The sequence below is a fragment of the Phymastichus coffea genome, unplaced genomic scaffold (assembly GCF_024137745.1).
Source record: "Phymastichus coffea isolate CEN01 unplaced genomic scaffold, Cenicafe_Pcof_1.1 PCOF00010, whole genome shotgun sequence".
Lineage (NCBI taxonomy): Eukaryota > Metazoa > Arthropoda > Insecta > Hymenoptera > Eulophidae > Phymastichus > Phymastichus coffea.
In genome coordinates this window covers 2,061,939-2,076,232 of record NW_026706821.1, presented here as the reverse complement: position 1 = coordinate 2,076,232, position 14,294 = coordinate 2,061,939, and the positions used below count along the sequence as shown (strand labels likewise).

At 34.0% G+C, this 14,294-nt stretch overlaps 1 protein-coding gene across 3 annotated transcripts in view; it reads right to left on the bottom strand.

Annotated features, from left to right (window-relative positions):
- LOC131671514 (tripeptidyl-peptidase 2) overlaps window positions 1–14,294 on the bottom strand; it is a 250,352-nt gene that overhangs the window by 122,081 nt on the left and 113,977 nt on the right. For all 3 annotated transcript variants that reach the window (XM_058948008.1, XM_058947988.1, XM_058947999.1), the window contains 3 exons: window positions 13,359–13,515; window positions 13,047–13,234; window positions 12,571–12,943 (listed from right to left, as the gene is read on the bottom strand). In XM_058948008.1, coding sequence (XP_058803991.1) covers window positions 12,571–12,943; window positions 13,047–13,234; window positions 13,359–13,515 — 718 coding nt within the window. The remainder of the gene's footprint in view (window positions 1–12,570; window positions 12,944–13,046; window positions 13,235–13,358; window positions 13,516–14,294) is intronic.

Sequence of the window (14,294 nt, the reverse complement as noted above, 5' to 3'; positions counted from 1 at the left end):
TCTCGTTATTTTTTGAACACACCTCGTATACACAAATTTCCCGCCTATTTTCGCAGGAATGTCCTCTTCAAGCTGTTTTTATGCAAGTGTGCAAAATCATTTTTTCTTGTTTATAATAGAATAGACAGCACTACTGAAAATCTAAATCATGTAAAAAATACAGAAGTTGATAAAGATAATTTAAGTATAATTTACACTTATCGCAAAAAGTGAAATTAAAAGTTATTAACTAATAAAGTTAGTTAATATAATAATGCAATATTTACAATAAAATAATAAGAAAATTTTACATATAAAAATAGTTTAACGCTTGTAGAAGTAATTCCAAAAAAGAACTACTTAAATTAGTTAATAACAATTAATATGAAGGAATTCTTACTCATATTTCTGAGATAGTCATCTTGAGTTCAGAGTATTCCCTTTATTATAATAATTAACATTTACAACGTTATAAACAAATTAAATTTGCACATTAAAATTTAATACGATTTAGTAGTTAAAAGTAATTAAAAAGATTATAATTTTAATCTATGCCCTAAAATCTATATAAAAAATAGTTTGTTTTATTGAAATTACTCTTAATAACGTATTTTAATTAAACAATAAAAATTATAATATATATATCTATAAGTAGAGTAACGTCACGCTCCTTATATGATCATTAAATTTGACTCTAGTCCTAATACAATCATATAATATGAGAGGTGGCGCCGTTAAATATACTATATGATCTATGTAGATTCATGAGTTTAGTGGGTTGCAGTAGTCCAGTGTAAATAAGAGAAAAGCTCATAGATAGGACCGTTACATTATGGTTAGGATATCTGAAAAACCTAACGTGATGGAAAAATGCTCAGGCCAGATTTGGATTCAGCGCATCAAAATCCTTCGGGAATACTAGAGCTCGCTTGTGATATAAAATCTTGTATACCTGTGGTATCAATAATTTTTATTCACTCCATTAAACATAAGATCTAAATTTCAACTTATCAGTGTTATTGTAAATTTCAAGTTTTATAATGGTCGACTATCCTCCTAATAATGGTCTTGGGGAATGTATTCTATTTTAAATAAATAGTTGACCTTGAAAGGACCTTCAAAAATGACGTTGGAATTGAAGTTAAGGTCATCGATTATTTCTTTTTTCAAACCTTTGTTCAAACAACTGTTGTTTGGACAATTTTCTCGGAAAATACGATCCTAGAAAGTTTTTCCAGGTGTACAGTCACTACTGGTACATCTTGTACATAAAATACCAAAAAAAGATAAAATAAAGTATGGTAAAATAATAAAAGACAAAGAGACATGACAAGAGTCGAAAATCCGTATTTCCTGATATATTTAGGGTAATATGCACGTCCCACGGGGTTCAGTCTAGGAATCACTATTGTTGAATATTGCATACTAGGGATTAGAAGTCCTTATAAAATGGCGTATTGATAGTTATCTTCGTAGACGATGCCACAATTTTAGTATTTGTGAAGATATACAATAAAAAAATTCCAATTTCTAGGAGGAAAAGCAATGAAGGTTGTAGTTGACTGAAGAAAAAAATATACTGTGGTATTTGTGAAAAAAATACTCTGATGTATTTAGATACTCCATTGGCGCAGGCTTGTCATTTTAGGAGCATTTGTAGAATACTGGAACGAAAGCGGTTAAAGCCCAGGCAATGGATTGTTTTATGCTGTATTCGTCAGACCATTTTACCTCTTATATGATCTTCTATTAAGTGTGAAGCTGTTATAGCACCTGTGGTTAAGCATGCCGGATATCAGTACTATAAGTAGTACGTGGGGTACTACTGTACTACTATATAGTAATACTATCGTGCCGTACATAATATTACATAATATTAGCAGTAAGAATTTGTAAAAGGTGAGTCGGTTATTTCCAATAAAATTTGCCCGTGACTCTATTTACTAATTATTTACGCGAGGATTTGGAAGAAAAAATGCTTAAACTACTGAACAACCTGCCGGGCATGCAGGCTGCGACGTCCGCGCGTAAGAGAGTCTTAGACGGGAGGAAGAAATAACTTAAAATTTAATTACATAGCTTACAAAAATCTCGAAACCATCTCTTAATTAATCATAACAATTGATATTATACGAGGTGTGGCTATTAAATAACGAGACTGGTGATATAAAACATTTTATTTTGATATTATGTATATTTATTTATTATCACCTTCAATATATACCCCTCCTCTATCCCTACATCGCTCCATGCGAATCTTCCATTGTTCGAAACAGTGCAGACAGTCTTTTTCTGTTAGTTCCTTCAGGACGCGCGCCGCTTTTTCTTTCACAGCTTCAACAGACTCAAATCTTGTTCCTTTTAATGCAGATTTCACCTTAGGAAAGAGATAGAAGTCGCACGGTGCAAGATCCGGCGAATAAGGTGGATGGTCTAACACTAGAAACTTCTTGACGGACAGTGCGGAATGAGCTGGCGCATTGTCTTGATGAAGAAGCCATGACTTCTCCTTCCATAGTTTGGGTCGTTTTTTTCTTATTCTTTCACGGAGTTCAGTAAGAACGTGAAGATAATAATGTTGGTTAACTGTTTCACCTTCAGGAACCCAGTGAAGGTATATAATTCCATGAATATCGAAAAAAGCAATCATCATTGCTTTGAATTTTGATTTGCTCATTTTCGCTTTTTTGGCTCTTGGCGAAGTTGGACTCTTCCAGTGCATGGATTGGCGCTTTGTTTCAGGATCATAGGTAAAAAACCAAGATTCGTCACACGTTATTACCTTTTCTAATAAGTCTGAGTCTTTTTCAATCGCATTCAAAGTGTCAATACAAATATTTTTGCGAGCTTCTAGTTGTTCAAACGTGAGGATTTTAGGCACCAGTTTTGCACACACTTTTCTCATATTAAAATTTTCATGTAAAATTTGCCGCACACATTCTTTGTCAATTCCTATAGATTCAGCAATCGCACGAATACTTAGCCGACGGTCAGATCGAACAAGATTACCGACTTTTTCGATATTTTCATCCGTTTTTGACGTGGAAGGGCGACCCGAACGTGAATCATCTTCAACACCTTCTCGGCCATCTTGAAAACGCTTAAACCACTCAAAAACACGTGGACGCGACAAACATTCATTGCCATACACTTGTTTCAATAAATTATAAGTTTCAGTTGCAGTTTTTCCAAGTTTCATGTGAAATTTCACAACAATCCGTTGCTCTATTTTTACGTCGATCATTTTTCCGGCAAAACAATAAAACAGCTCGTATAGAAACGAAGGCCACGGCTACACTGGTTTGCCTACAGACACGGTAGACATCGCATTCGAAAGAGTAGGCTTCAGACTAAACAGCTGACAGTCATTAACCTTTGGCGCATGCGTACTTTTTCTGTAGCAGCGCTAGTCTCGTTACTTAATAGCCACACCTCGTACATATATATAGCAAAGAAATTACAAGGAAAAGAGTAAAAAGAAAGAAATGCAATGCAGATTCCCGTATATCAAATAAGTTTTCAGGTGTAAGAGATGTTCCCGGAGAGGTGGTTGACCGTTGCGAAGCGGTATTCATGCACGACAGGCAACAGTGAACCTCTTTGGCAAACTTGGACAAACAAAGATCGTTCAGCGGTCGCAATCCTGCACACCGCGGAGCATCCAATTGTCAGGAGTTCACGACACCACGACTATCATGCGCGCACTCTAACTTATTCTTGAAGAGACCAACTGAAGAAATGGAAAATATTATTAAGCTAACCAACAAATTCACTGAATCATATAATATAACAACCAATAAAACTATACTAAATATAAACAATGACGACTCCTATAAACCCTACATTAAGGGTTTTAAACCAATAACTTTTTTACAAGCATTATACTTAGAACCGGAATCATCACCAGATGAAAACATTACAAAATATAATCCTATAGAAACGGTTTTTGATGTAATAGACCAAATGGCTGAAGCTAATAACATTAAAGCAATAATAAATAAAATTTAGTCAGCCCCAGGCAAGGCAATAGAACAACTAAATTGCATTGAAATGACTTATGGTGACATCAATTATTTAGGCAACAATAAAGCTATTCTTTATTTCTGCAGAGAAGTACAAGGTACCCAAATTTATACCAATTCCATTTAAGGACTAAATTTCCCACCTAAACATAAAGATATAATAGTTGTTGATAACATAGTCTTTACATCAAATTATAAGTGCTACTCTTCTCAACAACATCAAAGCATGTTTCCCCATTGTAGGGTCACATGTTCAGTAGGACTTACATGCCCGGCCAGACTTAATAACATAGAGAAAATCTACTATGCAAGTGTCAGAAAAGCAACTTACAGTAATAGAACTACAGCCAGAACAATGCTTATTCAATTTTGGTGACAAATGTATATTATTGTGAAGTACATTATGTTGAATTATAATAGTTTGCTTGACTAGATAGTTTTTTGATTATCAAATATCAAGCGTACTATACAGATATATTTTTTTTTGTTTTCATTACTTTTATTTTATTTTATTAGTACTAAGTTTAAGTATGTCCAGACCGGCATACAGGAATACTATTTCCTTTGCTGGATTACATAATTTATTAGTTATGTAATGTATGTATGTATGTTTATTGCGATTATATATTTAATGTATATATACTCTGGTAAATAAATAAATAAATAAATCTTTCATGGAAAAATTCTGTATAAAATTATACGAAACAATAGTTAGAGAAATTCATAGAAAATTTAAATAAATCTATGCGGAACATTATATAGTAATTTCTATAGAAAAATGTGAAAAGTTCTATACACTTGAATTTTCTTATTATTGACGCGAATACATGCAAAGAAATACTTATATAAATCGTTGTACAATTTTCTGCACGTTAACTTATGTACGTTCTTGCACAATTCTCTAAATGATTCTCCGCTTGATTTTGTACATAATTTTGTACAAGAGTTTTCTGTATAATTTTTTACTTATTTTCCTACAGGTTTTATGTCTCGAAAGTTCTTTCGCTCAGAAAATTATAATGGCTATTCAAATTATAAAAAAGTTGCAACAACGACTGTGTAACATAAACGATAACAACTGCATTATTGTAAAGTGTGTGAATAACGAAGATGAGTTGAAAGTAGGATTTTAAAATTGGTTCAAGAAAATTATAATCTAAATGATGCAATGAAATCTGAAGAAGAAATCCTCATGCGTTGGCAGCTCAATCAAACTATTAATTCTGTTAAAACAACTAAGCAGTATCTAGAAAAGGGGAAATTTACTGAAGAAATTGTTGTAGTCTTAGCACAAGAACATAAGTAAATGTCATTGAAATTATATCCTTTCATTCTCTTTCTCTCTCTCTTTCTATCTTTCTTTCTCTCTCTCTCTCTTTCTCTCTCTTTCATTCTGTCTTCCTCTCTCCGTCCCATTTTCTCTCTCTCTCATTCTCGCTTTCTCTTTCTCTCTTTCTTTCTTTTTTATGTACAAAAAAGTAGTTAATTATAACATATATAAATTTATTATAAAATTGTAGCATGGATAAAAATGCGTGCACAATTGAAAATTCTAAGAGCAGTAGGTATAATGAATCTAAAGTCGAAACAAATATAAAAAAATTTCTATGGATTGCCCAAGTGCTAATATTCGACAAAAGAACGTATCTAAAAAAAAGTTCCAGCTTACGAGTAATGGGAGTCCGATGAAGCTACAAAAAATTTTATTTTCATGAAGTCGTATCGTATCTATATCGTTTATACGATAGTGGGTCAATAAGTCCTTAGAAAATCCAAGAGATGGCGCTCAAAGCATTCCTACTTATGTTTCACTAGCAAGCGTCACTATTAAATAGAGTATTGTCGAAGTTTCAGCCAGATTCATCGAGTAGTTCCGATTTTGTCGTCGATCAAAGCAAACAACTTTTGTTTCTTGTTAAAAATGGAAAAAAATGAGTTCCCATCGGTGATAAAACATTTCTATTTGAAAGGCCTTGCACCGAACGAAATCAAAGCTGAGTTAGATGCAGATTACGGTGTATCTACTTCTGTGTTTGCAACTGTTTACAATTGAGTAAATGAATTCAAATGTTTCTGTACATCGACTGCAGATAAACATCGTTCAGGCCTATAGACGTGAGCACTCCGGAAATGATCAATAAAATCCATCACATGGTGTTGAGTGACCGAAGAATAAAATTGTGCGAAATAGTTGAAGCCACAAGGGTTTAAAAGATAGTCATTTCGATTTTGTTGCATGAGAAATTGGATATGAGAAAATTTCAACAAGATTGGTGCCACGTTTGCTTGTTTAGTCGAGAACAGACACAGTCGTATGGTGGCCGCTGAGGCCCCAGAAAGAAGGCGAAGACAGTGAAATCGACCGGCAAGGTTATGACTACTGTTTTTTGGGACGCACGTGGAATTATTTTCGTCGACTATTTAGAAAAAGGACCAACAATCACCGGAGAGTATTATGCGTCGTTGTTGGACCGGTTAAGCGAGAAAATAAATGAAAAACGTCCTCATTTGAATATCTAAAAATTCTGTTTTTTCAAAACAGTGCACGAGTGCACACTTGCTTAGTTTCAATGACTAAGATTAAGAAATTGAAAATCGAATTAGTAGACTATCACATTACTTCTGGTGAGGAGGTTAAAGGAAACTTAAATGACAACGATGACGTCATTACTCCTACTTCTACAAGAAACGTTCTAACTCCAAGTAGACTCTTTTCTAATAACGAACAAGATGGTGGTCTTTTTGATGAAATAGGATTTCAAAGTAGTACTGATGTTTTTAGAAGATCGCATAAATAGATTTAAGAGATAGATTTAAACGAGCTGAAACTCTATCAAATACGGTAATGTTTCACGCACTTATTCCGGAAAGTGATGAAGTTACCGCGAAACTCATCTGTAAAAGATTTTCAGGAGCTTCTGAGTAGGCACTAAGAATAATCTGCAAATAATTTTATATTAGTGAATATATATATATATATATATATATATATATATATATATATAAGTATAAATAGTAAATATGTATAAAGAGATACATTATTTTTCATGCAGCCGTTAACTAATAAACGTCGGTCTCAAGCCCGTATAAACGCCGAGAGAAAATATTATTATCATTCATTTAACATATTATATTTCTATAAATATTTTATTTTCATAAATAATTCAGTAATAAGATAATATTTAAATAACTTTCAAATACACAGAAGAGTAACTGCTTGATCGAGTTTTTTTGGAGAAAACCAAATAAAGGCCTAAAAGACATTCAAGAGGTTATTTACTGTGAGGGGACCTCGGGTGCCGTTGCGACCGTATGGCGAGGCATCTTCTTTTGATTAGGGCTACGCTTTCCGATATCGGGCCCTTGAATTTTATGACTGATTTCGATAGTAAAAATCCTCAGGAACACCTAGGAGCAAGAATTATTCAAAAAAAAATACATTTTGAGATATTAGTAATTGTTTAAACAAAAAGTTAATAACTTTCGAAAAAAATTTTTTATCGTTTATTGTTGTAACTATTTCGAAATTTTAAGGCATTATAAGTATTTTGAAAAAATCCGACTTCGATATCTATATTAGTTTATAAAATATAGCCGTTTGAAAATTCTTTATCATTTTTCTTTAATTGTTATTAACTTTTGATATAATTAATGTATCGTCTTCAAAATTTGGGAAATCTCTCACTTTTATGTGTATAATAATTGTGCCAAATTAAAAAAAAAATCCGTAACCGAAGGGTTACAAGTCAATCGAAGTATCCAAGAATTACCCATTTATGAAACTTTCCTTTTCTTATGATACAAGGGTGGTACGATAAGTACTTAGCCTCACCGTCCAATGGCGTCACTCTCGCAAAAGAAATATTCTATCACGTAGTACAACCTTCTCGATTGTTACTGTCAAGATTTCAGCCGGATCGGAGTTGTAGTTTATTTTTGAGAGCGTGTGAAAGCAAGTGTGTCCGTTGATTTTTGAAAAATGGAAAAAGAGCAGTATCGGTTGGTGATTCGATTTTTGTTTTTGGAAGGCAAATCGCGCAGCGAAATCAAAAAGCGCTTGGATGCTGTGTACGGTGACTCTTCTCCTTCGATGGCGACCGTCAAAAATTGGTTTAACGAGTTTCAACGTACAATGCCGGTCAGCCACTTTTACCCCCCCCCCCCCCCCCCCCACGGCCAAAATCAGTCTAACTTCAAAGTTTTATATCTCTGGTAGAAACTAACGTACAGAGACGCGCGTCAGTGCGTTTGAAAGGTCTTTCGGAGAGCTTTCAAATGATATGACTCACGGTTGCCATCGATTGTTTTTTTAAATTTTGCAACAATTATGCAAAATTGAAAATTCTGAAATTTTTTTATTATTTTTGACAATTAGCCAATTTTGGAAAAAAAATTGTACGAAAATTTGAAGTACACCATTTTTTAGCTATTACCAAGCCCTATCTGAATCACTCGTCAAAAATTTATTTTCGTCAAATATGATGCGCGCACGGGCATTTTTTCCTGGAAGTGACAGTTTTTTTCAACATTTTTTATCTCCGTCAAATTGTAACAATCGAAAAAAATTTTATAGGAGAAAAAATGTTTGTTTTTTCACGTAGAATACTGCAATAATTTTTTTTTCGGTTTTTCGAAAAATTTTTTTTTTCGGTTTTTTTCAATTTTTTTTTCTCACAGTCGGTACGCTAAAAAGATGAGAAACAACAAAAAAAAATTTTTTTCCACCCATTCAATAATATTACATAACAAGTATCGTAATTTACATAAAAAAAAAAAATCTTTTTTTTTTCTACCTTGAAAAATAATTTAAACCGAAAAAAAAAATTTTTCGAAAAACCGAAAAAAAAATTATTGCAGTATTCTACGTGAAAAAACAAACATTTTTTCTCCTATAAATTTTTTTCGATTGTTACAATTTGACGGAGATAAAAAATGTTGAAAAAAACTGTCACTTCCAGGAAAAAATGCCCGTGCGCGCGTCATATTTGACGAAAATAAATTTTTGATGAGTGCTTCAGATAGGGCTTGGTAATAGCTAAAAAATGGTGTACTTCAAATTTTCGTACGATTTTTTTTCCAAAATTGGCTAATTGTCAAAAATAATAAAAAAATTTCAGAATTTTCAATTTTACATAATTGTTGCAAAATTTAAAAAAACAATCGATGGCAACCGTGAGTCATATCATTTGAAAGCTCTCCAAAAGATCTTTCAAACGCACCCACGCGCGTCTCTGTACGTTAATTTCTACCAGAGATAAAAAACTTTGAAGTTAGACTGATTTTGCCCGTGGGGGGGTAAAAGTGGCTGACCGGCACTGTAGTCGCACGTCGATTTTTAAAGACCCACGTCCAGGTGCTCCGAAAACGGCTACCACGGAGGATAACTTGACAAAAATTCACGATCTCGTATTGGCAGATCGACGATTGAAGGTGCGCGAGATAGCTAAGATCGTAGGCATCTCAAAAGACCGCGTGGATCATATCCTGCATGAAATTTTGGGCATGAGAAAGCTGTTGGCGCGATGGGTGCCGCATTTGCTCACTCCGGAGAACAAGCGCAACCGTGAGACAACTTCAGAGCAATGTCTGACGCTGTTTAAGCGCAATCCGAAGGAGTTTCTGCGTCGTTTCGTGACAGTCGACGAAACATGGATCCACTGGTGTACACCAGAGACCAAGGAACTGTCGAAACAGTGGACTTTACCCGGCGAAAGTGCTCCAAAGAAGGCGAAGACTGCCCCGTCGGCCGGAAAGGTAACGGCCACCGTTTTCTGGGATTCACAAGGTGTGATGTACATCGACTACCTGGAAAGGGGCAAAACGGTCACAGGGCTGTACTATGCCGAATTATTGGGCCGATTCGACGTCGAATTGCAGAAAAAACTGCCCCATTTGGCGAAGAAAAAAGTGCTCTTCCACCATGACAACGCACCGGCTGAAACCTCCGGCGTTACCATGGTCAAATTGGTTGAATTAGGCTACGAACTGCTGTCCCATCCACCGTATTCTCCAGATTTAGCCTCGTGCGACTTCTTTTTGTTTCCAAACTTGAAAAAGTCACTCGCCGGGCAGAAATTTGAGTCGAATGAGAAGGTAATCGCTGCCACGGAAGCCTACTTTTCAGATCTCGAGGAAACGTATTTTTCAGGCGGGTTAAAGAAGTTGGAGCATCGCTGGGCCAAGTGGATCGAACTAAAAGGAGACTATGTTGAAAAATAAAACGCCACTTTTCCAAAATTTTCATTTTTCTTTTGTAGGCTAAGTACTTATCGGACCACCCTCGTACTAAGGCATTTATCACATAATTCTTTTGCTAGAGTAATTTGATCTAGAATATTATATAATTTATAAATAACATATAATAAAAAATCTTAATTTTCTCATTGTTACAGCTTACGTGTAACAGTATTTTTACTTTTTCTTAAAAAACAAGTGAGCGTGCTAAGCGCTATTTCGCAAACATTACATATGCATTTGGACCTTGTTTATTTTAATGGTATAAATAAGGCTAATTCTGGAGATTTAATTTTTTCTGCTTTTGCTATTTTTGATTTATACACAAGCCTTCTAGACGTGGAACACAAAGTTTCAGGTAAATAAACTTTATCATAATACTTGTCAAAGAACTTTTCCACATCTGATTTAAATTGATTTTTTAATAATAAACATCGCTTTCTGTTTTCGAAAATACAAAAAATACACTTTCAACCGAGATTCACCATAAGTTAAAGCTATATACGGCATTTTTAATAACTATGCCGACAGTCACGATCGCTTCTTGCCTACTTAGTAGTCAGAAGTCTTACGATTGTTTGGTTACATCTGAATGTACGATGCAGTGATAAAGTTCGTATTATCATACTGGATTTTCACAAGCTATAAAAACTTGGACTACTTCAAAAATACGTAGTATAAAGTACATGTCCTTTTAAACACGTTTTTCGCGTGTGACCGCTGGACAAGACTCAGACAGGAATTGGAAGAAACGGTCGGCAGCATCACCCCAGTTAATATCGTGGCACTGATGCTGCATGAACCCGAATGGTGGCGCTTAGTCGCTACCTATACGGAAACTATACTGAGACGTAAGAACGCGGACGGCTGCCTGACAGATGACTAAACAGACGAAGTGACACGACGTAACGAGATACGGAGGAACAACAAGAACGGACGAACACAGACAGAACCTCCAGTCAGAAGTAATATCAACATAGTCCCTGGCTAGGGAAGGACACCAACGAGATGGCGGTTTAGTGGATAGGCCTATTTATTTTTTCGGGGAGTCCTACATAACCCCTCAGTCAGAAAGACTAAGGAAAATCCGCAAAAAGCATTCCGCAACTCCTTGTAAAACAAAACAAACAAAATAATAATAATAATAATAATAGTAATACCGAGCTGATCCAGTGAGTGGTTACATCTCACTGGGCAAATGCTAGCTTCCAACGTCCACGACCGTGCCTGGCGGAAACGTTGTCCGTCGTGTCAATGCACTGAGCAGCAACGTTATAACGGACACGGCCTAAAGGAAGATGTGGCTCACAAATGACGCAAAAGATAATGGTATTCTACCAAAGTACCCAACCATTAATCACCTACACACACCTACACTTACACACTACACAAACACTTACACACACGTGCCTCTTGGCAAATCGCGGCGAGATGAATGCCCGGCGACCCTATAAACGGGTCTTACCGAAAGAGCGAATGTCCGGGCCCTTCTATAAACGGAGCCGCCCGAAAGCGAATGAAGAGGATCCCGCCCAGTTATCAAAAAAATTTGAACAAATTCTACTCTTTGGTTAATTCTAAGACCTTTTGTTTTTATAAATTTTTTCCTAAAGCCTCTAGCAAAATATCATCGAACATTCTGCGAATTCCAACCATTTTAACTTTTTTGAAAAATAAAAAATTTTCTCCAACAAAATTTGAGAATGTTCCATGATAAATTTTAAGACATTTTTCATCTATAAAACTTTTTTCTCAACTTCATATTTTTTAAGAAAACCTGATAACGAAAAACGAATTTTTTTTTAGGTTTTTGCATTTTATTTATCATTTTGTACAAAAGCTCATCTATAAAAATCCCGACTAGCCCTTCTCGCAGGATCTTACTATTACTATAGGCTCGTCATTACATTATTACTAAACTATCAATTGACACATCTCGGATTAATGCATCAATTTTATTATCAATATATTATTACGTTACCCTGTAGCTCTTCCAAACAATGCCATAACATATTCCAACAAAAATTGCCTTATAATTACGGGCACGACAATTTCGCTGTATTCTTCTCACTTTTTTTCGCACATTATGACTTTGATGTATTAATTTTTAGTCTTTCAAATGAAATTAAAAAAAAATTTTATTATATGGAATTAAGATAATCATAGTCAAAGACTAAACTTAACGCAAGATCCTATGTAAAAAATAAATCGTTTCGCTTTTGCAATTTTTCATATTACTTATTTACAAAAATCTTTATGAAAATCATTATACAACGATTAGCCGCTACTTATTTCAAAATAAATTAATCAATATAAATATAAAGTTTAACTTTACCTTAAAACCTGGACAAAGTTTTTTAATAGAATATTTGGTGTTATTTCTTCATTTCTAAGTGAGCTACGAAGTTCAAGACGATGAATACCATCTCCAGACTGCATAGTTAAATCACCATTAATCAAGCGAATACCATGAAATTCCATAGTATAGTCAATGAGTATGTCGCCTAAATTCGCCCAATATTTAGCTATAGCAACTTCAAGAATCAATCCACCTTGCAAAGAAAAACCTTGTACCGTTTCTGACTGGGAGGTAACATTAACCATTTTATTAAACTCCAAAGTTTTCGTTGATAAGCGCGGTTTCAATTGTACTGCATGTATAACAAATCTACCGGTTTTGTCTTTTTCTGATGTTTTTAGTCTTAAAACTGAAATATTATAAAACAAAAATCCAAAATGTTAATGGTTACGGAAGCATAATAAGATTTAGATATTAAGTGATTACAGATAATAAGAAAAATAAAGTTCAACCTGCCCACGTAGCATCGTCAGGTATAAGAATAAAATGTCTACGAATAGTGTTTGGTTTAAATTGAACATTGGTATACATAAGATCAGGTAATGCTGTGATTTTCGAAAGTAACGAAGGCTGAACAACAGTTATTGGTATGCGAAATATTGGTCCTTTGTTCACATTGGTAACGTCAAATGCTCGTATACTAAAAATAAATTATTTTATATAAATAAATATTCGATACAGATTTTTAAATAAATTACTTGATACGGAAGTTTGTTATTTTTTTCAATATTATGAAATTAAAACATAAAATTAAAGATAAATACCTTGTAAAGTGAGCACCTTCTTGTAATGCTGCTGCATCAACTCGGACTGCAAATGCTCTTGACATGTGCATTAAATTAAAATGTGTCGGAAAATGTATCCAAGCCGCATCGCATACCATGGCAAGTCTCATATTAAAGTCAATTTTTCGTGCCGGATCTACGTAATTAACAAATACATTCGAAAAATTAAAAATTAGTTGGACGACGTCTGATGTAGTCCAAGGTAACAGCATAAAATTTTCAATTGTTATTCAGATTAACAATTCTATTTGAATAAAAGTTTATCAGCCATTCATAACTTTTCTATATATTAAAAAATGATATGTTGAATATTTAAAATAATCAATGTTGAAACTTAACTTTTAACTATTTTTTTGTAATAGTACGTTTATCTAACAAAATGTATTGGTACATAATTTATGCAAGTTGACTTTCCAAACTCAAAGTTAATATAACATTTCAAATAAAGTATACCCGAAAAATACAGAAATATTTGTAATATTTAAATAATCTTAAAATATATCTTGAAGTTATCTATTTGATCAATGCTAATTAATTTCACTTGGATTTAATGCCAGCCTTATTTAATATAAAAAAATAATTACTCATGTATATACAGTATCTTTTAAACAGCTTTTAATGGTACTATTGCATTTGATTTCTCAACAGAAGCGCAAACTAACTGTAATCGGAGTAAATATTATCGACGACTAATGTAACTCATGAAGAATACCTCTGAACGACCATGTCATTTCGTACTGATCTATTTACCATATCGACCTTTGCAATTTTTCATTATCAATAACATGTCGAATATTAAATTAATAAAAGGGACAATACAGTAACTGCTTGTAGAATCTTTATAACCCATCAGGACTGAATTTATAATAAGCTACGCAAATCTCTCGTAAGACACTTTTCAAAGACCAATACTGT